General features: G+C 59.4%; 3 protein-coding genes across 4 annotated transcripts in view; 2 read left to right on the top strand and 1 right to left on the bottom strand.

Annotated features, from left to right (window-relative positions):
• The window catches only part of POLE (DNA polymerase epsilon, catalytic subunit), a 36,594-nt gene extending 25,512 nt beyond the window's left edge, over window positions 1-11,082 (bottom strand). Inside the window, exons 1-20 of the mRNA XM_054594239.1 lie at window positions 11,021-11,082; window positions 9,966-10,101; window positions 9,550-9,630; window positions 9,169-9,213; window positions 8,917-9,009; window positions 8,475-8,629; window positions 7,150-7,291; window positions 6,959-7,039; window positions 6,211-6,318; window positions 5,785-5,895; window positions 5,433-5,518; window positions 5,086-5,205; window positions 3,691-3,823; window positions 3,484-3,597; window positions 3,184-3,396; window positions 2,869-2,976; window positions 1,835-1,963; window positions 1,659-1,761; window positions 1,423-1,569; window positions 983-1,128 (exon numbers count right to left, since the gene is read on the bottom strand). Coding sequence (XP_054450214.1) covers window positions 983-1,128; window positions 1,423-1,569; window positions 1,659-1,761; window positions 1,835-1,963; window positions 2,869-2,976; window positions 3,184-3,396; window positions 3,484-3,597; window positions 3,691-3,823; window positions 5,086-5,205; window positions 5,433-5,518; window positions 5,785-5,895; window positions 6,211-6,318; window positions 6,959-7,039; window positions 7,150-7,291; window positions 8,475-8,629; window positions 8,917-9,009; window positions 9,169-9,213; window positions 9,550-9,630; window positions 9,966-10,101; window positions 11,021-11,082 — 2,313 coding nt within the window. The remainder of the gene's footprint in view (window positions 1-982; window positions 1,129-1,422; window positions 1,570-1,658; window positions 1,762-1,834; window positions 1,964-2,868; window positions 2,977-3,183; window positions 3,397-3,483; window positions 3,598-3,690; window positions 3,824-5,085; window positions 5,206-5,432; window positions 5,519-5,784; window positions 5,896-6,210; window positions 6,319-6,958; window positions 7,040-7,149; window positions 7,292-8,474; window positions 8,630-8,916; window positions 9,010-9,168; window positions 9,214-9,549; window positions 9,631-9,965; window positions 10,102-11,020) is intronic.
• Window positions 11,083-11,410: 328 nt separating this feature from the next.
• Window positions 11,411-18,801, top strand: PXMP2 (peroxisomal membrane protein 2). The gene is made up of 5 exons (XM_054593945.1): window positions 11,411-11,581; window positions 12,970-13,083; window positions 14,495-14,657; window positions 17,258-17,377; window positions 18,447-18,801. The coding sequence occupies exons 1-5, from the start codon at window positions 11,460-11,462 to the stop codon at window positions 18,513-18,515; spliced, it is 588 nt and encodes a 195-aa protein (XP_054449920.1). The 5' UTR covers window positions 11,411-11,459; the 3' UTR covers window positions 18,516-18,801.
• A 2,493-nt stretch (window positions 18,802-21,294) lies between these two features.
• Window positions 21,295-27,599, top strand: PGAM5 (PGAM family member 5, mitochondrial serine/threonine protein phosphatase). Of its 2 annotated transcripts, none has more exons than XM_054594202.1 (6): window positions 21,295-21,505; window positions 23,559-23,737; window positions 24,429-24,554; window positions 24,640-24,728; window positions 24,855-24,988; window positions 26,537-27,599. In XM_054594202.1, exons 1-6 carry the CDS (start codon window positions 21,315-21,317, stop codon window positions 26,685-26,687), a joined length of 870 nt encoding a protein of 289 aa, XP_054450177.1. In that variant the 5' UTR covers window positions 21,295-21,314; the 3' UTR covers window positions 26,688-27,599. The 2 variants fall into 2 exon arrangements, with proteins under 2 accessions (XP_054450177.1, XP_054450178.1); XM_054594203.1 differs by having other exon boundaries at window positions 24,858-24,988; window positions 26,537-27,596.
• Window positions 27,600-27,678: the final 79 nt, after the last annotated feature.

The following is a 27,678-nucleotide window of genomic DNA, read 5'->3' as shown; positions in this document are numbered from 1 at the left end:
GGGTGACGGGCACAGGCGCTCAGGCAGCTGAACTTCCTCCCTGAGCCGCTTTCTTCCCCGTTCGCTGAGTTAGAGGCAGCCACCGCGGCCAGACACGGGATGTGCTCCCTCACCCCAGAACGCCTTGCCTCACTCCCTGGGCTAGTACAGCATTTTCTGTGCTAGAGGAGTGGCCAGCACATTCTAGCACCTAATAAACATGCTGATGAAGCAAAGGCTCTAGAGAATTTATTTCAGACTAGAAGCCATCAGATCACGAAGGCTGGGCCCCAGTAGCCCAGTGCCAGCAGTGAGGGACACGTGGCGATACCTGGTCCCATGTCCAGAGACTGCGCCTTCCAGAATGCCGTGCCTCACAGGAGAGGCCGAGGGACAGGCCCCGTGTGGCTAGTGAGGCTCCGTTGGCGGGTCAGCTCCACCTGCCCCCTGCAGTGGAGCAAGTCTTTGCTAGCAGAGGCTTCGGGGTGGGCTTGGGACACTGTGTCACTGGCCTCTTGAGGCCACAGTGTCCTGGCATGAGGAGCCGGGTCTGTGTCTCTATTAAGTGGACTCAGGGGGATGAGAGCTACTCAGGAGTCCCAGGTAAAAGCAACTGACAAAGACGTGGCGAGACCAAAAGTATTTCAGCAAGTTCCCCATCCATTATGGGGGAAAAATGAGTTTACAAGTTTGCTATTTAAAGAACAGAAAACTTACGCCATTTACTGAGTTGTCCACTATGTGCTGGTGACTCACTATGCTTTGGACAAGACAGTCACTACACTGGCAGTGCTTGTCTGATGCAGGTAAATCAGTGACTTACGAGTGAAGCTGGTGTGGCGGGTCCCCAGAAGACAGAAAACACCGCCACCAGCTGCCCCGGCAGCTGCACTCCCAGGAACTCATACAAAAGAACCAAAAGGAGGAACCCGAGATGTCTGTGCACGCACGACTGTCCAGATGCACCCAGCGAGGCTTTGCATCCGAGGAAAAAGAGGCCCACCTTGTGGAGACCTTTGAACTCGTAGCGTCTGTCCCGGAAAGCGCGCACGGTGTCCACGTAGAAGGAATTCTCCCGCTGGCAGATGGTGGTGAGGCGCTCCTCCACTTTGGTCACGTGGATCTTCTTGTACGCCTTACGGCAGTAATCTGAGGCACAAAGCGGGGGCGGGGGGGGGTGCTGAGACTCCACCCAGGAGACAGGCAGAGAAAGCCAGGATGCAACGGAAGCCAACACACCAGTTTCTCCCACCAGAGACAGGGCAGCCCCAAGACCACAGGGAGGAGCTGAGCACGTGAGCACTGAAGGAGACACGGAAAGGGAGCCTCCAGGCGGAGCGAGGCCACCGTGACCTCATCTGCTTCAGCGACTGGTTTAACGACCGCAGGCCGAGCCATACCCACAGAGCCCCACGGAGGCCCCAAGTCATCCAGGCGGCTCACCTGCCAGCCTTCTCTTCTCGTATTTAGCCTGCTCCTCGCGGGACAGCTCGTGAAAGGCCCGGGCTGGGCCCTCAGGGGTCAAGGGAGGGAACTTCTCCGACTCCAGCTGGTGCTGGATCCGATGGTACTCACTACGACTGGCTGGCACTGGGAGGGACGGCAGACAGGGAAAGGGTCCTTGGCTGAGACCAGCCCACCTGCTTCCCACTGGGCAACCCGCCCAGGCAGGCACTCACTGAACTCGCCCCTCCACTGCCAGGCCATCTTCCTCTGGCAGTTGGCCCCGGGCTTGTTGAAGTCACAGGCCGCACAGGTGGCCTCGTCCACCATGGCAGAGGGCTGTGGAGGGAGGAGAGGGAGCAATCAGGGGTCAGGCAGGAAGTGCTCCATCTGATGTGGGACTCGATCTTACCTGCAGGCGGTTCGTCAGAATGATGTTTGGGTACATGGCTCCCACGTCCAGGTGGTAGATGAGGGGACACTCAATACGGTTAGGAACGTCTTTCAGGGACGTAAGCTTGGTCTTAATCTGATCGCAAACCTACAGAGAAAGGGGACAGAGGTGGGGGCTGGTGGCCAAGATAAAAATTGGAGACTACAGAGTAACAAGAACCCACAGATCCCAGAGTGATGGAAGCCACCAACACCAGGCCCCGGAGGTGCAGGAAGCTTGCAAGAGAGAGCAGAGCCCCAACGTGGACAGCGCTGTGGGAAGCAGCAGCCACCAGCCCAGCACCTGGGGGTTGGGGGAAAACTGCACAAGACTGTGACCGTGCAGAGCAGGGCCCATGCCAGTGAGTGCGGGGCCTGCCCTCAGTCCTGGGCGCCCTGTGGGCCCTCGAGGTGCGGGCATGTGACACGCTCTTTATCCCAGCAGCCCCTCATCTGACCAATGAGAAGGCTGAAGGTTGGCGTGGGCTCAAGCACAGCCCCTGAGGCCAAACACCATACTCTGAACTGCGGTGCTAGTCTGCCTCCAGCGGGACCTTATAAACCAATGAACCAGATTTCTGTTCCCAGTCAAAGGCCGTTAGCCAAAAAACCCTCCCGATGCCAAACACCTAGGAAATCCTGTGTGAAATATGAAAACCATCCCTGTAAGTGCAGAACTGAGCTTCTAAGTTATACCTACAGTGTCAAAGTGATGAGCAGACTCTAAATCAGAGCAGGGAGTGGGGAGTTGACTTGGTGGGCGCACCGGCAGAGGTGGGGCCCAGTGTTGCGGTCCCCAGGACCACCCCAGGTTTGGTGACCGACAAGAAGGCCACAGAGCTCAGCCAGCAAAGGGGGGAGGCCTGTGTGGTGGGGCTGGGAGGAGCTCCCTTCTCCGCACACTACGCTGTGACGGTGCGCACGTGTGCTGCCCCCAGGGAGGCACTGAGGGACCCAGCGCCCAGGCTGTTCATGGGCGTGCCATGTGGGGCCCTCCCTTCTCCTGAGTGTTACCTCTTGGAAGTTGGTGACCTCCTCCATGGGCACCTTCTCCTCTTCCTCTATGGCGTGACGCATGGTCTTCTCTACTCGCTGCAGCAGGAAATCAAAGGCAGCAGGATTCTATTGCAAGGGACCGAGAGGGACACAGGTGAGACAGGAAAATGCTCTGGCACCAACGAACCCGCCTCAGGCAGAGGCGGCGCTGGGCCAGGCCGGGCAGGCCAGACAAAGGGCGCGGGGAGGAGCCCGCAGGGCATGGTGGGGGAGGGCTTTAACTCAGCCCTTAGGGCTTCAGGCGCCGCCTTGGGAGACCCGGGAGGGGCGCACCATCCTGAACCGGCAGGGGATGTCGCTGCGGAACACGCCCGACTCTAGGGCCTCCACGTGGCCGCCCACATAAGTCTCCGCGTCCAGCACGTGGCCATCATCTGTCAGCTTGTTGAACTCTTGCTCCTGCTTGTTGGGGAAGATGATGTTGGCGTGGAAGGCCTGCACCATCAGCAGGGCCTCGCACAGCGTCCCGGAGCCCTTCCGTAGCACCTGCGGGGAGACGCCAGGCTGTGCACTCCCGCCGAGGCCCCGCAGCCGCATCCCTGCCAGCTGCCCGGGCCCAGGGGAGGCACTGACCTCATCAGGCTCCATGGGTATGATAGTGCACAGGGCGAAGATAAAGGGGTGGATGTACTTCATGTACAGGTAGTACGTGGCCACGGCGTCCGACACCGAGTACGTGGCCAAAGTCTGAGGAAAGAACATCGGAGGTGAGGGCAACGGTCTGTCCAGAGGCACTGACCCCTTCACCCCCAGACCCCCGAGTCAGCGCAGCACACGAACCTGGGGCTGCTCTGTGGCCATCCGGCACATGTCCTCGGGGTCCAGCTCCACGGGGTCATAGCCCAGCTTGGCTTTGGCAGCCGCCTTGAGGTTGTGGCTGCCCACAGGAAGGTAGCTGTCCCTCTTCACCCACCTGGAAAGGAGAGGAGAGCAAAGGCCAGAGATGATGCTGCGAAAAGTCCAGGAACCTATGGGAGGCGGCCAAGCTGGACACACACAGCCAGCAAGGTGCAGAGCCCCCCCAAGAGCTGTGCTTCACAGACACACCCGCAAACACGAGAGGCCGGGCGGGCCCTGGGCCCCAGGCCCCTCACCCTCACGGAGAAACTGGAGGTAGCAGAAACCCGTGCCCAGGCCCCGGCCAGAACCCCCCGCAGCTTGTCCTGTTGGCACTGCTGGGGCCCGCCCTGCTCTCCCACCCTCAGGCCCCACCGTCAAACTCCCCTCCCCTCGGCACACGGTCACGTTAGCAAGGACACCCCGTGCCCTTCGACCCCGGGCCCGTCTCCACTTCCTCCCCATGACTGACACCGCTGTCTCCCTGGGACCCGCGGCTCCTGCTGCCTGTGTCCAGGCCCAACTCCCTTGGCCTCACCTCTGGGGATCCTGCCGTGGTCCCCCAGCATCGCCACCCCCAGGCCCCCTCCTCTCCTCTCACTCGTCTTCTTGAGCCCGCCCACCCCCACAGCGCTCACATCGGCACATCCCACGGTCTCCACCTGAACCCCAGGCCTGCTCCTGCCTGAACCTGAGCTCTGCCCTTCCCTCAAACGCCCACGCCAAACCCTGGCACCAGCATTCCCCATGCCTCATGTGCTTCTGCCCCCCAAATCCATCGATCCCAAAGTCCAACCCCCTCTTTACTCCTGTTCACAATGCAACCAGGCCTCTCCCCTCAACCCGCACGCTGTGACACCAGAGCTAAAGGGGAAATGGAGCCAGTGCTAAACGTGTCAATGGCTCCCCGTGACAACCAGGATGACACCACCTCCCCACAGGGCACTGACGGCCCACGAGACCGCTGTCCTCTCCAGCCTCCCTCAGCACCCTGGGCCACCTCACACGCGCACCCTTGGCCCGGACACCCCGGCCAGTCGGGCAAAGTGCTCGTCCTTTGAGAGGGAGCTGGGCTGCCGCGCCCCGAGCTCGTGGGGGAGACGTCAGGACCGCACCGCCGGGCCTCTCCTTCTGGTCTGGACCCCCGACCCCGACGCCAACACTCAGCAGGTGTGCGCTGCGTGGCGCGCACATGGCGAAGGGGCGCGTCCCAGGGCCCGGCCGGGGCCGGCAGCCGCTGTCCCCCGTGGAAGGGGCGCCTCCAAAGGTGTGGACGGGGCTGCCCGCATGGAAAGCCCTCCCGGGACAGGCCGAGCCCAGCTGAGCTGCGGGGCCCACCTGAGACAGTCCATGTGAATGCACTGGGGCGCCTTGTACTCCCCCTGGCTGTCCTTCTGGAACCCGATCTCCTGGTGCATGCTCAGCCCGTGGGCCGCTGCTCTGGCCTCCACGAACGGCCTGGGCGGGAGAGGAGGGACAAGCACACGGACCGTCAGCCTCTAGTCCCCCCAGGGACATCGAGCCAGGACTCCTTACACCGTGTCCGCAAACGGTGCGGCGACCCTCCCTCCTTGTCCATCGTAGCCATTTCTCAGCATGCAAGTCAGCAGCGTTAAGTAAATTCACAGGGTAGTGTGCCCTGCCGAACGCTTTTTAGTCACTCGCACGTTAGCTATTAGACTCACCAGTCAAAAAAGTCCCCATTGTAGGTGACCATGATGGTGGGCTTGGCCTCCTGGACATGTTCGAACCATCTCTGGATTAGATGAACCTGAATTCAACGAGTCGCGGGGCTCAGGGGGCTGCTCTTCTTCTTGGCGCTACTTCCAAGTACCTCTCCGAGATTCTGGGGAAGCCACCTCATGGCGGCCCTTTATTTCTGCCCCCGCCAGAGCCTGCCCATGAACGCAGAGCACGCCAGGAACGCCGACCGGGAGCTGCTGCCCCGGCTGCGGGCACACCGCGGCCGCAGAGGGTGGGCTTGCCCCTTTCTCCATCTCACCGCAGTGCAAGCACTTCCCCAGGACACCTCTTTACCTCGTCGGGTTCATTGAAGACACAGAAGGGACCTTCGTACTCCGGCTTGGGGGTGAACTCGAAGTCCTCAATGTCCTCTGCGACGATCTCCCTGTTGGTGATGAGGTAGCCCTGGGAATTCACCAGCAGTCACGTGGATCAGACACAGCGCTGAGGCACGCCTCTCAGCCCCAGCCCAGAAACTCCGACCACGATAACCTCGCACCATCTGGACAGCTCCCAGCTTTCCCGCACCCCAGGCGCCTCAAACTTCCGCCGGAAGGCGGGGGCATGGCTGGGTGTCAGGTCGCCTGTGCACTCTCTTGGATTCCGCTCACTCACTGTTCACCCAATAAACACTAGTTGTGAGGTGGGCACTGTTCTGGTTTGGGGACCAGACAAGGCCCATGCTCCCCGGGAGCTCACATCCCAGAAGGCAGTGCTCACCTGGCCATCAATCATATAGGAAATCATCATAATCTGGTCAGTCTCAGCATCAGGAAACTTGAGGGGCAGTTTGGTCGTCTCAATGTCAAATGCCAAAACCACAGGGTCCTGGAGGGACAAAACGTAGCGCGAGTCGGCCACGAACCACACCCACCACCAGCTGCTGAAACCAAGAGTCGAGCTGCCACAGGGAAAGGTTCCCCACAAGGCAGGGCAGGCACCGGGGGGCTGGCCATCATTCTCTGGTGGAATGACAACTCGGCGCACGTGAGAGAAGGCCGGGTTGTAGGAAAGGTCTAGGACTGTGCAGCACCCGAGTCTCACGGCTCTTTAAAACGCATGGCGCGATTCTGACCTCTGCGACGGCCCTGACCAAAGACTGCGACAGGCGCATCCTGGTACGAAAAAGCAAGGCTGCAACGTGGTCTCTGGACCGAGGCCTTCCCGTTACAAATCCATTTTTCACCACTTTGCTTGCTCTTGACTCCCCAGTTGGAAGCCAGGCGCTCTCCTGCACACTCGACCCTCCCCAGCCCAGAAACCTCATCGCCGGGGACACAGGCAGAGGCGTAACTATACTCGCAGCTCAGATGCTGACCAGGATAACAGTCCACTATTCTTTTCAGAAGGTACTTAGGGGAAAGAAGCAAACAGACCACTGAATCAACGTCTCCCTTCAGCGCTGGTCTAGACCTCTCAGAAAACCAGCGGGAGACCTGCGCTGGAGGAAACCCAGGCAGCAACTTACAGGTCTTTCGACAAGGTCATCTCGGCGGGTGACCTCCACGGGCAGGGCGCTCCCGCGGTGTCGGACGTTGTACCAGTGGGCCTGCAGGACGGGCAGCCGTGAACTGGAGAGCTCGGCACCTGCTCTCTGTGGGCTCACCCTTCAGTCCCGCCTCCGGCTGTGGGGCACCCCCGCCGGCCGTGCCCACTCACCGCGTGGATCTTCAGGTCGATGGAGAGGCGGATGTGGTAGGGCACGTCGTACTCTCGCATGTCCACGATGTTGTCCAGTTGGTCGGCAGTCTTCTTAGAGGTCTCCTCTTCGTCCAGAATCACACTGCCCCCCTGCAGGACACTGCAGAACGGAGAGAGAGCAGCTTACGCAACTCTGCTGTCTGAGGGCTAGGGCGGGGAGAACACAGTCCCCACGGAATAAAGGCAAAAGTTAAACCAAGGCGGCTGAGGATGAGGACCGGGACAGGCCCTTCTTAAGGGCAACCCTGGATGACTCCCCAGCTGAGCAGCAGGCACGGACACAAGGAAATTCAGTGTGTGCTTAAAACATGTGTACTTTACAGCACACAGATCATACCTTGATTAAAATAGACAGGAAATGCTGTTACTTGGGAGGCACTTCTGCAAGTGTGACCTGCCCTCACTGAGCGCGTTTCTCCACCCAGAGGATGCAGGAGACAGTGGCAAGGTTCTCGGAAATGTCAGGTGACAGATAAATGGTAACTACTTCTGTATCGTAGTTACTCCTACCATATTCCGGCAGGATATCATTGTCGGGAAAATATTCATTCCAATATTAACCCACTGAACTTCAAAATACCGAACGGACCACTGAGTGGGGAAAGGCAGCGAGCTGTATATAGACAAGGCTCAGGATTCTGGGGACTCGGTCTCTGGCTACTCCCTACAACATTCTAGAAAGCGACTGATGGGCTGCTGAGGGGCAAGGAGTGTTTGCAGAAATGCCCAGGGTCCCACACTGATCTTTTGTCAGAGGATACGGTTAGTTCTCGTAAGTTTTGATTTGCTAAGACTCCCTCCTCTTGACTTCCTGCCCTGCTCCCTGTCACTGCTGTCTAAGGGTTTGTGAACAGTGTTTGGTGTCTTACATGAAATTTCTCTGCATACGGCCCAAGGTTCTCTGGAGAAAATGTGCTATGTAAATCCGGGCATTTAATGTGTAGAAAGCTTAATAGTTGCCATAAACTATAAAACAGGCTGAGTTAAGGGGAGAATTAGAAATCTAAAACGTCTTTACTGTTAAAACAACTCCATTTTAGAACTGCAAATCCACCCCGTGTAAGAAAAGAGAAACAGCTAAAACATAAAATAAAATACAACACGGAAATCACCATTTATTCCACACAAATGGAGCATACAAGGAACTCTATTTAATTGCTCAAAAGTGTTCCACACGGGACAGAGCCAACCGTCAAGGTTGCTGAGTTGCCGAGCCCCCCCCTGCCGCCTCCGCTTCTCCCCCCCGCCCCCCGTGGGCGCCTGGCCTGGGAGAGAGGAGCTACCTGGACAGCATGGCCGTGTAGGCGCTGCCAGCGTGGCCCTGCTCTCGGCTCTTCCTCACGGCGGGCGAGATCTCCTTCCTCACTCGGACCAGGTCCTCCACGGTGTGGAAGGACAGCTTAATGTAATTCCGCTTCAAGCCCACCAAGTGATTTGGCTACAGAGTGAAGAGATCATGAAAGAGAACGATTTTACTGGAGAGAAAACCAGGGCAGGATGATTCAAAGGCGAGGACGCTTGCCAACGAGTCGCCGACAGTGAAGCACCTTGCCCAGCACTGCGTGTGGCCCCAGCCCGTCCCTGCGTTCGTGCAAGAGGACATCTGCCATCAAGGCCCCACCCGCACCTCCCCACACCTGCAGGCGCTGAGCCTGGCCTCCTGCCACGCCGCTCCCGGCGGAGTGGCCCCCCTTCCCAGCCCTGAAAGGTCTGAGTGGCACTCACCAAGTCCAGGTCCTCTTTGGGAACAGTCTCTACTTTAGCAATTTTACCCTGAAACTTCTTGGAAAGGAAAGCGGAAACTTCTCGCTCACAACCCTAATTGAGGATCAGATGCAAGGACTCTCCGTCAGTGAAATCCGTTTCCTTCCCTGCTGTTTCTCTAGAGGCCTCCTTATCTTCGGTTCTGACGCTCCCCCCACCCCTGAACAAGGAGGCACAGTTCATCGGAACCGATTCTATGAGCCACAGACATACCTTCCTGGTTGCAATGTAGAAATACGGCTTGTAGGGCAACGCCACCTGCAGGAGCACCCATCCACTCAGAGAGGAAAAGGGAAAATGGGGAAGACGGGCTGCTGACTCTGGCGCACAGGCAGGTCCCCTGCACCCCTGACCGTGACACCTCTTAGGGGAGACGGGGCAACAGGGATGCAGGGCCTGCACTCACCGCAGGGCGAGGGGCTAAGGACGGGCCGCCGCCCGCCAGCCTCCCCAGCCAGCCCTCCCAGCGCCCCGGCCAGGGGACCCGCCGGAGCCCTCCCAGGCCCTGGCCACGCGGCAGAGCTAGCCGGTCACCCGTGGCTCTGGGCTGGCCGGGCCTCGGCCGGAGGGGGCCTTCCCTCGGCCCGGCCTCACCTTAAAGCGGCTCCCGTCCTCCTGAACGAAGTAGTAATCCACCGCGCTGACCAGGCGCCTGTCCTCGTCGAGAACCTCGGTCTGCAAGAGCCGGCCATTCCGCGTCACGCCCGCGGCCCCCGCCCTTCAGGACAGAGCCCTCCCACCCGGGTGCCCTCGCCCCGGCATCAGCCCCGGCGGCCCCATCCGTCCGCGCAGGCCGCGCCCGGGCCCCGTTTCTCCCGCCCTCCTGGGAGCGACATTCCGCGACAACAGCGAGGCTGCCCCCCGCCCCCCGCCCCCGCCCCCGCGGAGCCTCCGTGCTTCCTGCGGCCCAAAGACGGTGCAACGCGGAGCCACGAACAAGCTCGCCGCCCCGGGGCCGCCCAGACAAGGGGTTCCCGCGCCCGGGCCCCGCCGCCGGGGGAGGCGCTCACGGGGTGCATGTTGATGAGCCAGCCGGTCTTCTCCGCCGGCTCCCTGAGCCGCTCGAACCCGAACCGCGAGTCCATCTTGTCCGTCCACTGGCTGCGCTCCAGGCGCTTGACGGCCGAGGCCGAGGGGCCGTCATCCCTGCGCGAAGGGCGGGAAGCGCGGCCTCCTGTCACCGGGCCGCTCCGCCCCCGCCCCGGGAGCCCGGGTAGGACTCGCGTCCAGCCACCCGGCCCGTCACCACCGCGGGGGCCCCGGGGACGCGGGCGGGCGGGCGGAGGGGAAGCGCGCGGCATCTCCGCCCTGAGAATCCTCAACGACCTCAACACAAAAAGCTGGTTTTTAAATTTACTTTCCAAGGATTTTCTCCAGACCTAGCGTCAGACTGTGTCTTGGGGGAGCGGAGGCCACCGTGTCTCGGCCGCGGCGGCCGTCAGGCGGCGGCGGCGACCCCGCGGCCCGCGGGGCCGAGCCCGAGCGCGGCCACCAGCGCCTCCCCGGGAGGCCGCGTCGGTCAGACCCGTGGCTTCGGTAAGATTCCGCAGATTTCAGCAAAAGGAAGAAAACGGCAGGGTCGCGGCCCGGGACAGTGCGGGGGAAAGGCTGGAACCTCGGCGGCGCGGCCGGGCGACAGCAGCGGCCGCGCCGGGCGCCGCTCCCGCAGACGCGGTGGGCGCTCAGGGGGCCGCGCGCCTCGCGCACCTGGCGCCGCGCGGCCGGCCCGGGAGCCGCCCCCGCGCTCGGACGGCGCCCGCACCCCGCCGCCCGGGCCCGGCAGCGCGCCCCTCGCCCGCCCCGCACGCCAGCGCGGATCGCGGACTCGCGGGCCCGGCCCAGGCTGCGAGCAGCCTAAGGGCACGGCGGCTGCGAAGCCCTCGGCGCCGCCTGGCCTCGCGCCGCGCCGCGCCCCGCCGAGCTCCGCCGCGCCCGTCCTCACGGCAGCCCCCGCCGCGGAGAGCTGCGGCGTGCGGACCAGCGCGGGGCCTGGGCGGACGACAGCCTCGCGCCGCCGCCTCCTCAGCGTGAGCCCAGAGCCCCGCAGGGAGGAAGGGCCTCTCACCGGCTGGCCTCGCCGTCCGCGCCCGGCTCCGCGTACCGCCGCCCGCTGTTCCTCAGCACCATCACGCCGCCACAGCAGCCGCGGAGAAATTTGGCGCGCTCCCACCAACTCTCGCGAGAGAGCGGAAGCGCCCCGCCGCCCAATCAGGAGGCTCGTCGCGCCCCACCCCGCCGAGCTCCAATCGCCGCGGGCGCCGCAGGGGAGGTGGCGCCTCGGGGGACTCCGGAGGGCGGTGCGCAGGCGCGTCGGGCTCCAATCGCCGCCGGCGCCCGAGGGGCGGTGGCCCATTAGGGACCCGAGGAAAAGTGTGCGGAGGTGCGCGCCGCGCACAGCGGGCCCTGCCCGGGGCGGCGCTGCGGGCCGCGGCCGGGCGGGAAATGTCTGGCCGTCCCCGCGCCAGCGCCTGGCGCACCTGGGGCGGGGTGGGCACCCGGAGGCGATGGCTCCGGCAGCTTCCCGGCTGCGTGCGGAGCCCAGGCTCGCGGCGCTGCCGCGGCGGGCGCTTGCCCAGTACCTGCGCCTCCTGCAGCTCTACCCGGTGCTCACCAAGGCGGCCACCAGGTGGGCGCGGGCCGGGCGGGCTCGGCCGCAGAGCCTCCCCCCCGGGCGTGGAGAGCGGAAGGCTCCTGCGGGTGTGACACGGGCTCCCAGAGGCCTGGAGCCCGTCGGGGGCCCGGCACGAGCCTTGGCAGGCGCTTCCCTGGGCCCCGCGGGCAGGACCGGAGAGGGGCCGGCACCGGGGGAGCGTGGGGGGGACTCCTGCAGACACGTCCTCGCGGCGACGGGCCGGGGGCGGGGTCTGCGTCCGCCGGAGCTCGAGGGGCGAGGGGTCGGGTGCGTGTCCTCAGAGCCCCGCCCTTCGGCCCGCCGCGCGAACCCCCGTGCGAGACGGCTCCGTCCTCAGCACTTGCAGCAACCGACTTGACGGGCTTGTGCCCTCTCGTGGGTCCAGCCTCCCCTAGACGTGCGCAGCGCGCTGCCCGCTGCCGGGCCGCAGCAGCGTTTAGTTAAGGCCCCGGCGCCGCGTTCTAGTGACAGAAAGCAGGTAAATACAGAAAACAGGGACTTCTCTGAGGAGGCGACATTTGAACAGAAGCGGAAGGGACGAAGCTGCTCCGTGGCCGCGGGCACGGCCCCCGCGAAGGTCCGGAGGGAGCGGCCGGCTGGCGATGGAGCGGCCCGCGCCGCTGACAGAACGAACAGGGAGCAAGGGGGGAGCACGCGAAGTGTCCCCGGATCAGATCAGGGCCCTTCTCGCCCAGCGAAGGCCTTTGGACATTGCAGCCCAGAGCGCTGCTCCGGCGGCAGCCGCGGACCAAGCCTTGGGGCGGCTGGGCCTGTCTCTACCTTTGTACTGAAACTTGCAGCCGCGGTAATTGCAGATTCTCCTGCAGTGGCACGAAGTGATGCAGGGAGATCCCTTACACACTTGCCCCGTTTCCCTCATGGGTGATACTTTGTGAAGCGAATACAATCTCCCAACCAGAACACTGGCCAGGACACAGGCCACCGATCGCACTGATTTCCTCAACTTTTCTTGCACTCGCCCCGTGTGTATGTGTGTTTACTGCTATCGTTGTATCAGGTGCACAGGTTTTCTCCACCACTGGAGTCAAAATACTGAAAATTTTCATCGTAAGTTTCCCTCCCATAACCTCCCTCCCACCCATGGCGACCTTTGCAGAATTTATAGTATAATGTTGCCACCAGGACGTGGACCCTGGTACCATCCACCAAGTGGAAATCAGCTGTGCTCCCGTGTGTGTGTGTGTGTGTGTGTGTGTGTGTCCTGCTGTCCCCTCCGCCAAGGGCGCGGGGACTTGCATTGCTGCTGCCTGAGGCCTTGGCCGCCCACCCCCAGCGGGACCTCAGGGCAGCCTGCTGACTCCACACGGGCACAGAGCCCACCTGCTGCTGCTCCTGGTTTCTTACCGCCTCTCTGTCCACAGTGGCATCATGTCAGCACTTGGGAACTTCCTGGCCCAAATGATTAAGAAGCGGAAAAAAGGAAACAGCTCTCAAAAGCTAGATGTCAGTGGGCCTCTCAGATATGCCATTTACGGGTGAGTTCCATGATGGGGTCGGTTCAACCAGCTGCAGACTTAGTGCAGTAAAGCTAAGGTATCAAGTGTCTGGAATAATCTAATTTGGAAAAATAATTTAAAAATTATTGGAGTAATCAATAATTTACACGGACTAATCGTGGGGGAAAATCTGAACAGCAGATAATGTAAACTTCACTTACTTTCTAGTCATATACAGTTATTTTGAGCTACGCGGGTGGGCGTGGCCTCTTCTTGGGCTGAGCAGGCAACACACCTGAATCTCAGTCAGACTGAAGGACGGAAGGACCAGTGAAAATGGAAGCCAGATTCAAGTACGGCCAGTTAGCTGTTTTCATAGCATAAACATCCAGAAGAGCAATACCGAGGGGTCCTGGAGAATGTCCAGTATCGGAACCACTTACTAAATTGCAAAAGCCCAGAGATTCAGGAGCTTTACCCATGAAATCCACCCTGAGTTCTCTGGCCAACAGCAGTGTCTGTGTAGGTGGATTATTTTAAAGTCTTTTGCAATAGTGACTTTTTTCCCATTCAAAATTCACAAATACCACTTTTGGAAGTATAGTTGACTTTATTCACAACTTTTTTCCATAATCTAATGAAAGCTGTAACTCCCTGCCCCCCACAGAGGGGGAGCATGTCAGAACTCCCTGGGAGGCCTTACCCACCAGTTTTCCATGGCAACTTGCGCTCCCGCCCACGGAGACGCCGCTAGATGCCGCTGCCCTTCGCTGGCAGGGCGGGAAGGGCCGCTGGGAGCTGGTTGTAGATGGCTGTCCGTGTCAGAAGTTGGAAGACCCTGGGTGCCGCCCGTGTTTTTGCTGCTGCGCCTCGAGGTCTGTGGCCGGGTCCAGGTCTCCGCACACTTTGCAGGGAGGAGCAGCAGTGCAGAGGAGGGTGTGCAGCCCCAGGGCTCAGCCTGGCTAATTATCCGGGGTGTGTCCACTTACGCATTACAAGCCCCTGCCGAGCCAGGCCCTGCGGGCACAGCCGTGGACAGACAGGCCCGAACCTCTCCTGGGATGGCGTGACGGTTTTACCTTCGGGGCGTGAAGAGAGGGCATGTGCCACTGAACAAATGAGATCAGGACGTGCAGTGACACGTGCTATGAAGAAAGCTAGACGGGGACTGGAACGGAGTGGTGGAGGCAGCAGGGGGTTCATTATCTAGAACATCCAGGAAAGAGCTCTCCAAGCAGGGGAAGGCGGTGCGGCCCTAGGCAGGGAGGGTCTGGTCTGTCGGCAGCAGGAGAGAAGACTAGAAGCCAGGTCCAACAGAGTGTGCTTTCTAGGACGACCGCAGGTCTGTGTGGTCAGTGCGGAGGGACGCAGGGAGGCGGGGTTGGGACCTGGCATTGGGGGTGCACCCAGAGCCGAGAAGAGCAGTGCAGCTCACCCCTGGGGGCCTCAGCTTCTTCTTCACAGGGCCGCTGAGTCACTTCTTCTACCTCTTCATGGAGCACTGGATCCCTCCCGAGGTCCCCTGGGCAGGGGTCAAGAGGCTCCTCCTGGACCGCCTTCTCTTTGCGCCGGCCTTCCTGTTGTTGTTCTTCCTCGTCATGAGCTTCCTGGAGGTTGGTCTCTTGAGTCCCGGGACCGCAGCTCCTCCCTGGGCCAAGGGGCCCTACCCTGGCGTCTGGGGGTGGGAGTTGGAGGGGTGCAAACTTGGCACGACACTCAGACAGAGGTTCCCATTTCCCTGGGTGAACGTCGGGCGCAGAGCACAGCTGTGTTCGCAGTGCCCGTGGGTCCGCCGTGGAAGTCACACCAGGCAGATGTCCCTGAACGTCACTTACGCTCCACACTCCTTGCACCTGCTGTTAGGTCTTGTCGCTGAGCATGTTAACAGCGCACATACACTAGTGCATCATAAAACTTTTCCGAATACGTCGGTAGCTGTGTTCGGTACAGCTGTTTCCTCGGCAGCCCTGTGTGTCTCACACGTCACGAACAGGACTCTGGGAACTGGGTCCCCGTGCGTCGCTGCGTTGCCGGAGAGCGCATGGCCGGGGTTTGGGGCCCAAGGCTGTGGCAGAAGGCGGCGTAGTTCGGCGCCTGGGCCTCCTGAGCACTTGAAGGGCTGCCTCAGCGGCACAGACAGGGTGCCACAGGCCCCGCGCAGCGTGTGAGGTCTGCTCTTCTGTGCCCGGTGCCAGGCCCTGCCCGGTTTGCCGGCGCCTCCACCCCTCACCTCTGGCTCTTGGTCCTGCTGCTCTGTGCCCAAGAGGTGTCATGCTCTGCCTTGAAATTTGTCTCCGCCAGTCACAGAGGGTAAAGGCTTCTCATTCAGGCTTAGTTTTGGAGCAGCTCCACACATTTTTGCTACTAAGGAGCATGCCCCTTGTTGTGTAAAGTGACCCCGGGGTAAGTAGGATAGATGTGTAGGTTTAACTGTGATTGTTAGTAAGTCCCTGATCGTAAAATGTCCTTAGGAATCGGAGCTGGGAGGAAGCAAAGGGTGCCCACATTAGAAGTGGGGATTCCACGGCTCCTTCTATGTATTTCCTTCTAAATAGGAAGGGAATATATTCTCATTAAGAAGCAAAAACCCATTCACATGTGTCAAGTGTTACCACCCCACATGCAAATGATGCCTGTGGGACCGCACTGGACCACACTGACGCTCACACACGCACGCTGCAGCCGCTGCAGCCAACACTTCGGTCACAAACACCATGTGACAGTGTCCGCCATATGCCTGCCCGTTTTCTGTAAGGCCTCCTGTGGGTTAATTCTTAGAACTGTCTGCAAAGGCCGTCCTCCCCGCAGGGACGCAGAGCAGCACCTGCTGAGGTGCCTTGAGCACCTGCCGTGTCCCAGGCTCTGCCTCGGGTGCGTCCTGACCCGTCTCCCCGTCCCACAGCGGAGGAAGCCGAGGCCCCGGGGCGCACAGCGGGCCTGCTGGGCCCCTGAAACTCGGGGGTCCTGGGCGGAATCAGGCCCAAGCGTGTGACTCCCGTGCTCCGAAATCTCCCAGCCACTCCCTCTGAGAGGCTCACTTCCCATGCCCGGCAACTGTGATTGTACTTTCCTGTTAAACAGCTTGCAATCCGATAGGTGAAAAGCAGGTACCTTACACCGAGTTAAGAAGTTGAACACCTTTTTATCTGCACATCTGTATTCTGTGAACCTCGTTTGTTTTCTATTAGAGTGCTTGCTTTTTCCTTACTGATTTGTATATTTTTTTATATTAAGGATATCGATCCTGTGCCAAATACAAGGTGCACACATTTCCCCCATTTTTTAAAGGGATTTGTCTTGCAGCTTCATGCGCTTAAAATTTTGGCATCATAAGTGAGGTTTCCAGCGTCTTTCCCCTACAGGAGTTTTAAAATCCAGGCAGTCGATTCTGTCATTGTTTCCCTTGAGGGTTTCCTGAGAGGAAGATACTGGAAATATTCTCCTATACTTTCTTCTATGCTTATGATTTTATTTTGTACATTCTGATAAACTAAAAAAAATGCTCTACTTTTCTCTAGTATTCTCATGGTTTTACTTATATTTATAGTGGGATATATACTTCTGTCTTAGTGTTTTCCACTTAAATAGCAGATTGTCTCATTAGGATTTGTTGAACAATTCCTGGTGTTTTAAAACAGTAACGTATCACATTCCTGTATGTTCAGAGCATTACCTGTTCTTTTGATAGATTCTCTTCATTTCCATTGTCTTTCTTTTTTTTCGGCTGTTGCTACCAGACTCTTTTCACCCTATTTTGTGCTATTTTAAGTCTGTGGAAAGGTAGGCCTTTTCAAGGTGGCTATTGTGCACCTTTCCTTGCAGAGGACATTTAGGATCAACTTATTGGGGTCCATTAAAAAAAAAATGACAGCTTTTGGTAGGGAACGCATCGACTTTGAAGGCTATTTTTGTAAAGAACTGACCGCGGAGCCTTACGGAGCCGGTGCACACGGCCGGCCAGCGCCGCGGAGCAGCCATCAGGCCGCCCGGGCGAGGGGCGAGGACTGGCGCGCCCGCGCTTTCCCCGCCGGAGGGTGGGCTTCCCGCTGCGCCACGCGGGACGCGCCGGGTGTGCTGTGCGCCCGCAGATGGAGCAGAGTCGGCCCTTTAAACCGCCCACTGTGTTAGGGTGTGGGGCCCCCCAGATCCTGGTGCCTGGTCTCAGCCCGGGGGCGGTGGGGTTCGCTCACGCCTGCGTTTCCCTCCTTTCCAGGGCGGAGACGCGGCCGCCGGCGCCGCCAAGGTGAGGAGCGCCTTCTGGCCGGCGCTGCAGACCAACTGGCGCGTCTGGACCCCGGTGCAGTTCATTAATGTCACCTACGTCCCCGTGCAGGTGAGGGCATCCGCCCCGCCGCTTCCCACCAGCCTTTTCCCCCTTTGCCTCAGTCTGCGTGGTCTCGGCGTCACCCAGGTTCCAGACCCCGTATGGGCAGCGGGTGCCCGTCTACATGCATTCATCAAGCGAACGTTTACTAAAAGCCCCGGTCGGTGCCGCACTCAGGTTTCCCTGAGACCAGGCCTCACCTGCGTGAGGTCAGAGCCGCACCCGAGCGCGGGCGCAGCACGAACGCTGCCGTGAACGCCCGCTCGGGAGGCCCTGCCTCCCCAGCTGCCGACGCGCCAGGTCCGGCCCTGGGTGGTGGGGCTCCCAAGGCCACTCCAGGGGTGCGCACCTGCTAGAACGGCTCGGCCGGGTTGACTGCGGCCGCGCAGCAAAACTGGGGTGTGCAGCTGGGTCCTAGGAATCCCCTGCAGACTTTCTAGGCCTCCCGGCTCCCCCGCCCACCCCGGGACCCCCAAGTCTCGACGGTCACACACGGCGAGCCCTGGCTTACCAACAAAATGTACCAACACCGAGGCCGTGGTTCTGCCCAGGAACGCCCAGCATCTGGGGTTTTTATTGGGGGCCGGTCAAGAGGCAGCTCTGGGGACCAAAACGCCAGGCTCCAGAGGCGAGCAGGGCCGGCATAAGCCACGCTGTTCTTGCGACCAGGCCGGGCTCTGGGAGCCCGTCGTCCCAGTTGGGCAAGGGTGGGACCCTCCCGAAATCCAGATTCCCGGGTGCTGCTGGGCCTCTCCGGGGACAGCAGCCTCAGGCCTGCGGTGCTAGCATGTCCTGCGGCCGCCTGAGTAAGGGGCGTGCGGCGCCTCCTGAAGGCAGAGGCTGAGCCGGGACCCGAGGCTGAAGTGCTCCCGGAGGCGGTGAGGGACAGGCCCTGCGACTCCGGCCTGCGGCCTGGGCGCCCGGCGCGGCGGCAGCTCTGCTGTCTTCCTCCGCCTCCGCGCAACGGTCGCGCGGAGGGAAGGCCAGGAAACACGGCAGTGGGCGAGGGGCCCACCGGCGAGTGGACTCTGCCCCGGGGCCGGGGTGCGCTCACTCCGGCCTGTGTTCTCTCCGGCAGTTTCGGGTGCTCTTTGCCAACGTGGCGGCTCTGTTCTGGTACGGCTACCTGGCCTCCCTGGGGGAGTGAGGCGCCTGCGGGGCACGTCCGCGACCGCCGGCTGCCGGGGCGCGCTCGCCTGCCCAGGGTGCGAGCAGAAGCAGCCTGGTCACAGCTAATCTGACTCCGGATCCTGCGATTCAACACGCCTTAAAATGATGGAGAATCAGCAATCTCTTCATGTCAGAACCTTGTGCTTTAAAAAGGCAGTAGCTGAATCCAGGCGCTGCTGCCTAGAAACTTAAAATACAGTCAAAATGATTTCACTGGCCACTTTGGACTGAATTAGAATCACAATAAACTCTAGCGTAGCTTTTTCAGTGGTAATTTTAATTTCTCAGAATGACTCTTGTGGCTTTGGAACAAATGCATGGTCTGAGGGCTGTCTCTTTTTTGGTACTTTAAAAAGAAATCATGGTGAAATACGCAATACAGGAGTTTTGTATTAGATACTCGGCACCACAGGAAAAGGCCCTTCTAGACCAAGACTTTCCCAGAAGTTCTGAGGCCGTGTGATAGATACAGGCCGACCTGCAGCTGATCTCCTGCTCTCCTGTTGCTCATTGACGATAACCCTCCCCACCCTTTTCTCACTAGAACATTCCTTCCTGATGGGATCCCACCCTGGGATCATGGATACATCCCTTGGGAATCTGCCCTGACTGGTGTGACTCAGTGACTTGAGTGGAGGCCTGGAAACCAAAGGGTCGCCGGTTGGATTCCCAGTCAGGGCACAGGCCTGGGTTGCAGGCCAGGTCCCCAGCAGGGGGCATGCGAGAGGCAACCACACAGGGATGTTTCTCCATTTCTCTCTCACTTCCCATCTCTCTAAAAATAAATAAAATCTTAAAAAAAATATATCCCCCCCCCCGAAAAAAACAACAAACCATCCCTTGGGAATCTTAGTTACCTGTTTTGTGAAATTTTCTTCTGTCCTATGTGCTGTTTCTATTTAATCAGAGTTTGTTTTTCCTTGTTTAGGTCTTTGTCTTTCCCAGTTGGGATTTCCCCCAAATGTCTGTTGATCCTTGATTATGCATCAGTGTTTTGAGTTAAAGCCACTCAAGAATTCTTTGGGAGCTCAGTGTGAATGGGCTGCATTTGTCAAATGTCATCTCTCTGTGGGCTGACCCGATTTTGCTGGGAACCGCCAGTGCTCAATAACTGAAGTCTTTTCTCTTGGGCTGGTCAGTTTCCCCAGAGAGGAATCCTTTTATTTCTTACCTGGGGGAAAGATGGTGTTTGTAATGGAGCAGGGTGTAAGCCTAGTGGCCAGCATTCTCGTGTCTAACTGCAGGAGCGGGGTGAGAGGTCCTATTAGTGCATGACCTTCATATGTCACTATTACTGCATGCGTCTCAGCGGCCTGGTGTCTCAAATCCAGTCCTTCTGGTCCAAATCCTCTGTAATGAACTTTCTCCAGTCTTCTGCCATAATGGAGGTGCAGCACTCACCTGAATGTGTAGGTGATGGAGGGGAGGTAGAGGACAGCCCTCCTGCTCAGCCCACCATCCTGCCCTCCGAGTTGGGGCTAATGCCTGTAACTCCCTGGCCTTTCTGGACTCACTGGACTAGGTGAGCTTGCTTCCTGGCTGCCCTGAGGACAGACAACTGGTGATTTATCTTCCCAGGTTAATAAAGACTTGATTTTCAGCTTTCAGAATTTTGTTAACTGATTTACTCTTTCTTGTGGACTCAGGTCTTGTGCATTTATTTTTTTCTTTTCCTTGTTAAATCTTTTTACCTTTGGTTTCGTAAGCCACCTTCTACGAGGAGACATAAATGTATGAGTTCAAGACACCATGTTCAAACTAAAATCTGGGTAGTCCATGGTAGTAGATTCATTTTCCAAAATCCAAAGTGTTTTTAAAAATGTAAATCAGAGTACATCACTTCTCAACTTAAAAACCTGCAAAGGTGACCCAGGAAGTCCATTTCCGGGTGTGTCCCCAAAAGAACAGAAAGCAGGGACTCGAAGAGAGATCTGCACACCCATGTTCACAGCAGCATCGTCACAGCTGCCAGGAGGTGGAAAGCCCCCGTGTCCACGGACGCAGGGGAGGACAAGCCAGAGGTGGTCTCTCCATATAGTGGAATCTTACTCGATCTTACAAAGGAAGGGAATCCTGCCTCCTGCTCCAACGTGGTTGAATCTTGAGGATGTTACCCTCAGTGAAACAAGCTGGTCCCCGAACGAATACTCTATGATTCCACTTGCAGGCGGTGCTAGTCAACCGCACAGAGGGGAGGGTTGAATGCGTCAGTCTGGAAAGACGGAAGAGTCGAGGGGACGCAGGGAGGTGACAGCTGCACAGCGCGAATGGGCTTAACGCCCCTGAGCCGCCCGCTTGTACGTGGCTAAGATTGTAACCTCATGTCGTGTCGTGTGCATTTTACTGCAGTAAAATCAAAACTACAAGACCCACGGAGGTTCACAGTTCACTAAACTGAACCCTAAGCTCTTATCTCCGAGGCCGCCTCCCCTCCGCTCCCGCCGCGCAGTCACCCCGACCCCGCGCAGTCGCGGCCTCAGGGCTGCCGTCGCGCCCCACAGGCGGTGCCGCCTGAATACTCGCGCTCGAAGGCAGCGGTGGCTTGGGAGGACCCTGCGCCCGGACCTCGCGCAGACCCTGGGCGGAAGGCTCACAGAACAGCCACCCACCGAGTCGCGGCGCCTGGCTCCGGAAGTCAGCGGTGCCAGCCGCCCGCCCGGCCCGCGCGCCCCGGGAGGCGGGACTTCCGCTCCGCGGCAGCGTGTGCGCAGCGGCGCGCCGTCCGCGCCCCGGAGCGCGTGCGCGGAGCAGCGCGGAGCAGCGCGGGACGGCCGGCATGGCGTTCCGGCAGGCGCTGCAGCTGGCGGCCTGCGGCCTGGCGGGGGGCTCGGCCGCCGTGCTCTTCTCGGCCGTGGCGGTGGGGAAGCCCCGCGCGGGCGGGGATGCGGAGCCGCGCGTGGTCGAGCCGCCGGCGTGGGCCGGGGTCGCGCGCCCCGGGCCCGGCGTCTGGGACCCCAACTGGGACAGGTGCGGGGTCGGTGGGAAGGGGTGCGGTGCCGGGCGGCGGGTCCTTCCCCGCCCTTTGCCGCTCCGCTCGGTTGAGGTGGTGGGTTTGGCAGAGGGAGGCGGGCCTCGTGCGGGGTCTCTCTGGCTGTGACGTGGGGCGGTCTCCACCCCCGCCAACCCCCCTCTGCTCAGAGGGTCATTTTGAGGAGCGAGTACGCGGAGGCCGAGCCAGTGGTCGTTTTCAATTCTAGGCTGAGGGCTCGCCCCCGTAGTTTCCGTCCTCGGGCTGGGTGTGGCGCGTAGGTCGCATTTTAGGCGCTGAGAGGAGGGTGTGGGTGTGAGGAAGGCGCCCCGAGAGGCCGGGGGCGGGGGCGGGGGCGGGGAGGGGCCGCGCAGGGCCCTCGGGTCGGCCCGGTGTTGGGCCGCGGCCACGTGTTCTCACGAGCGCTTGAAAGGCGGCTCCAGGGCTCAGGAAAGGATTTTCAATCTCATTTAACGTTAACTCAAATGTTAAAACCAAAGCAGCGCAGGTGCTTAAGTATTTATGTGCTCATAGCATTTGTGGTACATTGGATTGAATATGTGAGTTACCGAAATTTCGCCCGTGTCTTCCTACTCTGTACGTGTCCCTGCCTGGAAGTTTGTCACCAGCGCCGCCGCTGGTGTTTCTCTGGAACGAACCTCCGCAGCTCCCCGTGGACACTGCCGGGAGAGGGCACGGAACTAACACTTACTTTTAGTCTGGTTGTATCAGGACTGAAATGGGGATTGTTTTTTAACCTTTAACTTTTTAGAGATAAAATTAGTTTTGAATAATTTTAAATTTGCAGGCAAATTGCAGAGGTGACAGAGTTCCTATGTACCCCACACCTAATTTCCTCTATTATTGGTGTGGCACAACCAGGGACGCCTGTACTTTATGGAGGTGAATGCAGGTTTTACCTGTTGTCGATGGTCTCTTCCAGGGTCCTGCGGGAGCGTTTGTCTTCACGTCTCCCCAGGCTCCTCTTGGCTGTGACAGTTTCTCGCTTTTTTTGATGACCTTGACAGTTTGTAGTGTCCCTCAGTTGGCATTTGTTTCTCATGATTAGAATGGGGCATCTTTTTTAGACGTCAAGACAGTCTGTCCCATGTCTTAGGCCTTTTTAAGGAAACAGGCTCCCTCTGAGGCTGAAGCCTAGATTCGTGGAAAGGGGCTGTCTGTGCTGGGCAGGTGCAAACCTCCAGCCTCTCCCTGGGAGCCCCATCCAGGGAGGGCTGCCTGTCTGCCTGCAGCTCCCAGGTGTCCTCTCTGGCTCAGCCCGGTGCCCACGCACCTGCCACTGCAGCGCCGCAGGCTGGCTGTGTTACGGGCACCTTGCAGGCAGAGCCCTTGAATCACCGCTGCTGCCCCAGAACTTACTCCAGCCGAGGATGTTCTTGTGCCGGCTCGGGCAGTATCACAGGCATTTGGTCTCTATCAGTTTCCGTTCTGTGAGCCACCGGACGTGTCTCCCGTCGCCTGTCACTTCTCGGTGGCTTTGCGGATGAGTCCCTGCCCCTCCCGTCAGCTCCTAACATTCCAGGGAGCCATCCATACGTTCCCTGATAACAGAACTATTTCCCTCCTACTGTCCCATGTGCTACTGAGCATTTAAAGTGTGCTTAGTGTGGCTGGGGAATTGGAGTTTCAATTTTATTTTATTTTTGTTATTTTGAATTAAGTAGCCACATGGCTAGTGGCTACTGTTGCATAGCACAGCTTCAGACTCGGCCTCAGTGACCCTTCGGTGAGTGACATCGATCTGGCCACCTTCCCACAGCCACTCCTGTAACCTGGCCTTGCTTCTCCATCACTGGCTGCCCTGCTGTTACCAGTCTGTGCCTGCAGAACAAGCTGCACACACAAGGGCTTTGTATCTGTTTTGCCCCTGTCCGGTCGCCCACAGCAGGCCTGGTGCACAGCTGTGGGGTGGGCGAGGTTCCTGGCCCCTCCCAGGGCTTTCCCAGGAAGGAGAGACCATCGTATCAGAAGTGCATGAGGGTGACAGGTGACGGGAGTCACAGGGACATGCTGCTACTGTCTCAACATCAGGCGAGAACCGCTGTCCCTGGTCAACCTGCGGAAGAGGAACCTAGACTCTGGAGATGACGACGTGGCGTCCAGGATCGACCACTGCAAAGCCAAGGCCACGCGGCACATCTTCCTCATCCGGCACTCCCAGTACCACGTGGATGCCTCCCGGGACAAGGACCGCACCCTGACACCGCTGGGTACGTGGCTGGGCCTCGGCCCCGGCTGCCTCCTGAGGCCCACGTCAGGGACTCTTGGCCCAGATTCGAGTGTTGTCATGATCAGTAATTATCGGCCTCTGACACAGAATAGGCCTCGAAAACGTCCTCAACTTTAAAAAATATTGCAGGCAGACCTCAGATACTGAGGGTGTGGTTCCCGACCACAGCAGTAAAGCCAACTGTAATCTTTGCTGGTGGAGGGTGTAGCGTACAGTTGGTAAAAACTGCACACCAGTGGCGCAGCGCAGGGCCACGAGGTCGCCTGCGCAGCGGCTCCGTGCGCCATTCCACGTGCGAAAATGTGAACCGAGGCTGCATCTGCTGGTGTCACCGCGTGCAGCTGGAACGACTTTCTGAGGACGTTCCCACTCGATCCTTGGACGCATTTGAGGACAGGTGCTTGCGTGTGTGAAGGCTGTACTTGGCGATGCTGGGATGGCAGGTCTGTGTCCGTGTCTGTGGTGCTGGCACAGCCAGAGGGTCACAGGTGCTCAGTATTCAGTCTTTGGACAAAGTCGAGTGATACTGCTGTGAGGGACGCAGAAATAGCAGGCAGTAGCCTGCCTGTCTTGTCCCTCGACCCTAGTGGTACTTGGTGAGGACCGAGGCGTTTGTAGGGTAAACAGGAGGGACCTCAGCAGCTTCTAACTGAGTGTGTTCCACCTTCAAGGTCGCGAACAGGCTGAGCTAACTGGTCTCCGACTTGCAAGCATGGGGTTGAAATTCAATAAAATAGTGCATTCCTCCATGACCCGCGCAGTAGAAACCACCAGCATCATCAGCAAACACCTGCCAGGTGAGCATGGGAGACCCTGGGCCCCTCAGCAGCCGGAAGGGACACGCAGGGAGCGGCCCTGTGCTGAGTCGCTGCCTCCGCACAGGCGTTTCCACGGTCAGCACAGACCTGCTGAGGGAAGGTGCCCCCATTGAGCCTGACCCGCCCGTGTCTCACTGGAAGCCAGAGGCTGTGGTAAAACACCCCCACGGCGGTGGTCCCCCCTCTGTCCCTCGCTGGCCCCTTTGCCCGGGGCGGCTCCCCTGCCCCGTCCACTCCTGTCCAGCACCGCCAGTCTCAGGTGCCTCGCTCTGCCCCCAGCAGTATTACGAAGACGGAGCCAGGATTGAGGCCGCCTTCCGGAACTACATCCACCGGGCAGACGCCAAGCAGCAGGAGGACAGTTACGAGATCTTCATCTGCCACGCCAACGTCATCCGCTACATCGTGTGCCGGTGAGGGTCCCTTGGGTGCCCTGGGCTGCGGCTCCCCTCCTGCCAGCTGGTGCCAGCTCCTCTGCCCGCCTCTCTGGCCTTCACACTGCCCTGGAGGCGAGGTCGCACGTCTGGTAGAATGCCTTTCATGTGGAGTTTCTCACGATTGTGTGTGTGTGGCGGCAGTAGCCCAGGTCCCAGGTGACGCGAATGTGGTCCCCGGGTGAAGGCACCATATGCGCTGGACTCGTCACTTCAGTCGTCTTTTTTCCGTTCGGTGACGACAGTGTGCGCATCGTGTTCCCTTGGGCTCCTGCCGACCGACTGTCCCACTGCGGGGCCGCCCTTGCGTGCGCCCTGGTCTGTCCCCGTGACGGGCCTGGTCTGTAGGAGCGCGTTGCCTCGCTTGCTGCCCCTGATGGGCTCCTGATCTTTGCTTTGGGCCGAGTCGCACGCGCCTTGTCGGTCGTCTCGCGCTGTCGCGGCAGCACTGGCGTCGGGTGCGCCTGCCTGGGCTTCAGTGTCCTTCCTTCCTGGCTCCACGCGCAGCCCCAGGGCCCTGGTGACACTGGCCCTGAGCTGCAGCCCGTGCGTCCCAGGCGGCCTGTAGGTGGGAAGGCCAGCTGGGTGCTCGTGTATTTAAAGTAACTGGGAATCCCCCACACCATCCACTAGTGTGTGTGTCAGGTGCTTCCATCGCGAGGGGTTCCCCTTCTCATGATGGGTCTGGCAGGTACTGGACAGGACAGAGCACAGCCAGCTGCCCATGGCCTCTGCTCGCCGTGCTCGACCCCTGGGACCGTGGCCAGGGCTGGGGAGGCATCCCTCCTCAGGTGTCACAGGCGAGGCCCCAGCGAGAGGCCCAGGAGTCCCAGCTCGCTCTGGGGCTCCACGCTGGACCAGCGCCGCTGGGGATGGAGGGGCCCCTGGGCTCCACAGCCTCCAGCCCGAGGGCTTGGCAGGCCCAGCCTCGACGCTGTGCACGTCCTGTTCGCTGGCCGCGTGGACACAGCAGGGTTCCAGATCTCAGCACAGGGCCGACCTCAGCAGTCACTGCTAAGTGACCTCTGTGCAGAAAACGCACCGGGAGTGTTTAAGGGCTTGGAGCAGAGGTGACCTGAGTTAAAACTAAAAGGCCAGAAAGAGCCACAGTGTCCACTGAGGCAGAGGGCACTCTGCTGCTGACTCTGCACAGCAAGGGTGACACTGAGGCTTGAAGGAGCACGAAGCTCATTCATTTGGGTCGACAGAACTCACGGCGACTGCTGGCTGCAGGGTGAGCTGAGACGACGCTGCTTGTCCCCACCAAGCTCTGGGCACGGAGGCTGCCTGGTGACCCAGGGACCCTGGGCCTTGTAGCAAAGGCTCACCATGCCCAACAGCGTTTTTAAAGAGTATGGAAATGCTCTTATGGGGCTGTGGGCTGTCACCGCCCCTTGTCCCTGGGCAGAGGCGCAGGGCTGTGGCTGGCCTTCACCTCCGTTGTGCTGGCGCCGGCCCAGCGTCTGCTCGGGCAGGTGGGGGCCGGCAGCTCTGCGAGCCCCCCAGCCTGTCCTTTCTTCCCCCCAGGGCGCTGCAGTTCCCTCCCGAAGGCTGGCTCCGCCTCTCCCTCAACAATGGCAGCATCACCCACCTGGTGGTCCGGCCTGATGGCCGCGTGGCTCTCCGGGCTCTTGGGGACACAGGGTTCATGCCTCCCGACAAGATCTCCCGCTCCTGAGGCCCACTCTCCTCACCCGAGCCCGGCTCTGGCGTGGGAGCCACCAGGGACACAGACGCCTTCCTGCCGTCCCCTCCACAGGCTGCACTGTGGTCACTTCCTTTCTGCAGGACCAGGCGGCGGCGGAGAGAAGTGTCTAAAGCACCGTGTTTCAGTCCTTCCTTGTGGCCCAGGATGGAGAGGGGAACATTCAGGTCAGACCAGCCTGATCTTTTCACAAGGTCTCCTCCGCCAGGACGAGCCTGCGGGGTTGCAGAGGCCTCACAGGTGTCATGGCAGGGACCACGGCAGGTCCCCGCCAGCCGGTCTTTGGTCTGACTGCAGCTGGCCACGCGATCCCTTGAACCTCTGTCAGCAAAACCTGTCAGGCACCGGGGACTTGGAGGAGGGCCCAGCATTTCCATTCATAACTTATTTTGCTTCATACATTCTTCTGAGTTCTTAAAGCCCTTCTGTCACTTAAAAGATTTTCCATCTCGGTTCCTGCAGTGACAACTGTATCTCATTCTTAAGTCACGCACCCCTGACGCAATTGGATTTGAACTCACCTACATGACCGGCCTCTCTGGACACACAGGGGCACCCGAGCAGGTGAGGGAGGGGACACAACCTGCTGTTCCCCTGGGAGCGGGGCCAGGTGGTGTAACAGCCCAGAAGAGAGTCCTGTTTAAGTAAAATGTCCAACTGACAGCTCGTTCTTTGTTTGCCTCTGGCTGTTCAGCTCTTGTGCTTACAGATTAAAATATTTGGACATGATGTGCCCATCCCAAATATTCTATTAATTTACAAAAACAATACAATTTCTATGAAGTGGTTATGAATATTTTCTGCACTCAGTGCAACTAAATAGGATACTTGATCTGTTTGTCAACTTTACAAATAACTACAAAATAAAATTTTATTTTACTGGTTTCCAAGGTACTAATTGTAAATGTTTTCGAGAAGAGAGGTCTGTACAGTTGCAGCGACAGCCCCACTTGAGCTGAGTGTT

The sequence above is a fragment of the Pteronotus mesoamericanus genome, unplaced genomic scaffold, assembly GCF_021234165.1.
Source record: "Pteronotus mesoamericanus isolate MK-2021 breed Mesoamerican mustached bat unplaced genomic scaffold, CSHL_Meso_final scaffold_507, whole genome shotgun sequence".
NCBI lineage: Eukaryota > Metazoa > Chordata > Mammalia > Chiroptera > Mormoopidae > Pteronotus > Pteronotus mesoamericanus.
Note: the sequence above shows the minus strand (reverse complement) of the source record. Positions and strands in the feature narration are given on the sequence as shown.

What these genes read in the sequence shown, in the direction of transcription:
- PXMP2 (XM_054593945.1), top strand. Translation starts at nt 11,460, where the DNA reads ATGGCTCCGGCAGCTTCCCGGCTGCGTGCGGAGCCCAGGCTCGCGGCG. An exon ending in CTCACCAAGGCGGCCACCAG is followed by an intron (nt 11,582 to 12,969) that starts GTGGGCGCGGGC and finishes CTCTGTCCACAG; the next exon opens with TGGCATCATGTCAGCACTTG. An exon ending in TCACCTACGTCCCCGTGCAG is followed by an intron (nt 17,378 to 18,446) that starts GTGAGGGCATCC and finishes TCTCTCCGGCAG; the next exon opens with TTTCGGGTGCTCTTTGCCAA.
- PGAM5 (XM_054594202.1), top strand. Translation starts at nt 21,315, where the DNA reads ATGGCGTTCCGGCAGGCGCTGCAGCTGGCGGCCTGCGGCCTGGCGGGG. An exon ending in CCGCACCCTGACACCGCTGG is followed by an intron (nt 23,738 to 24,428) that starts GTACGTGGCTGG and finishes TCCACCTTCAAG; the next exon opens with GTCGCGAACAGGCTGAGCTA. An exon ending in ATCCGCTACATCGTGTGCCG is followed by an intron (nt 24,989 to 26,536) that starts GTGAGGGTCCCT and finishes TCTTCCCCCCAG; the next exon opens with GGCGCTGCAGTTCCCTCCCG.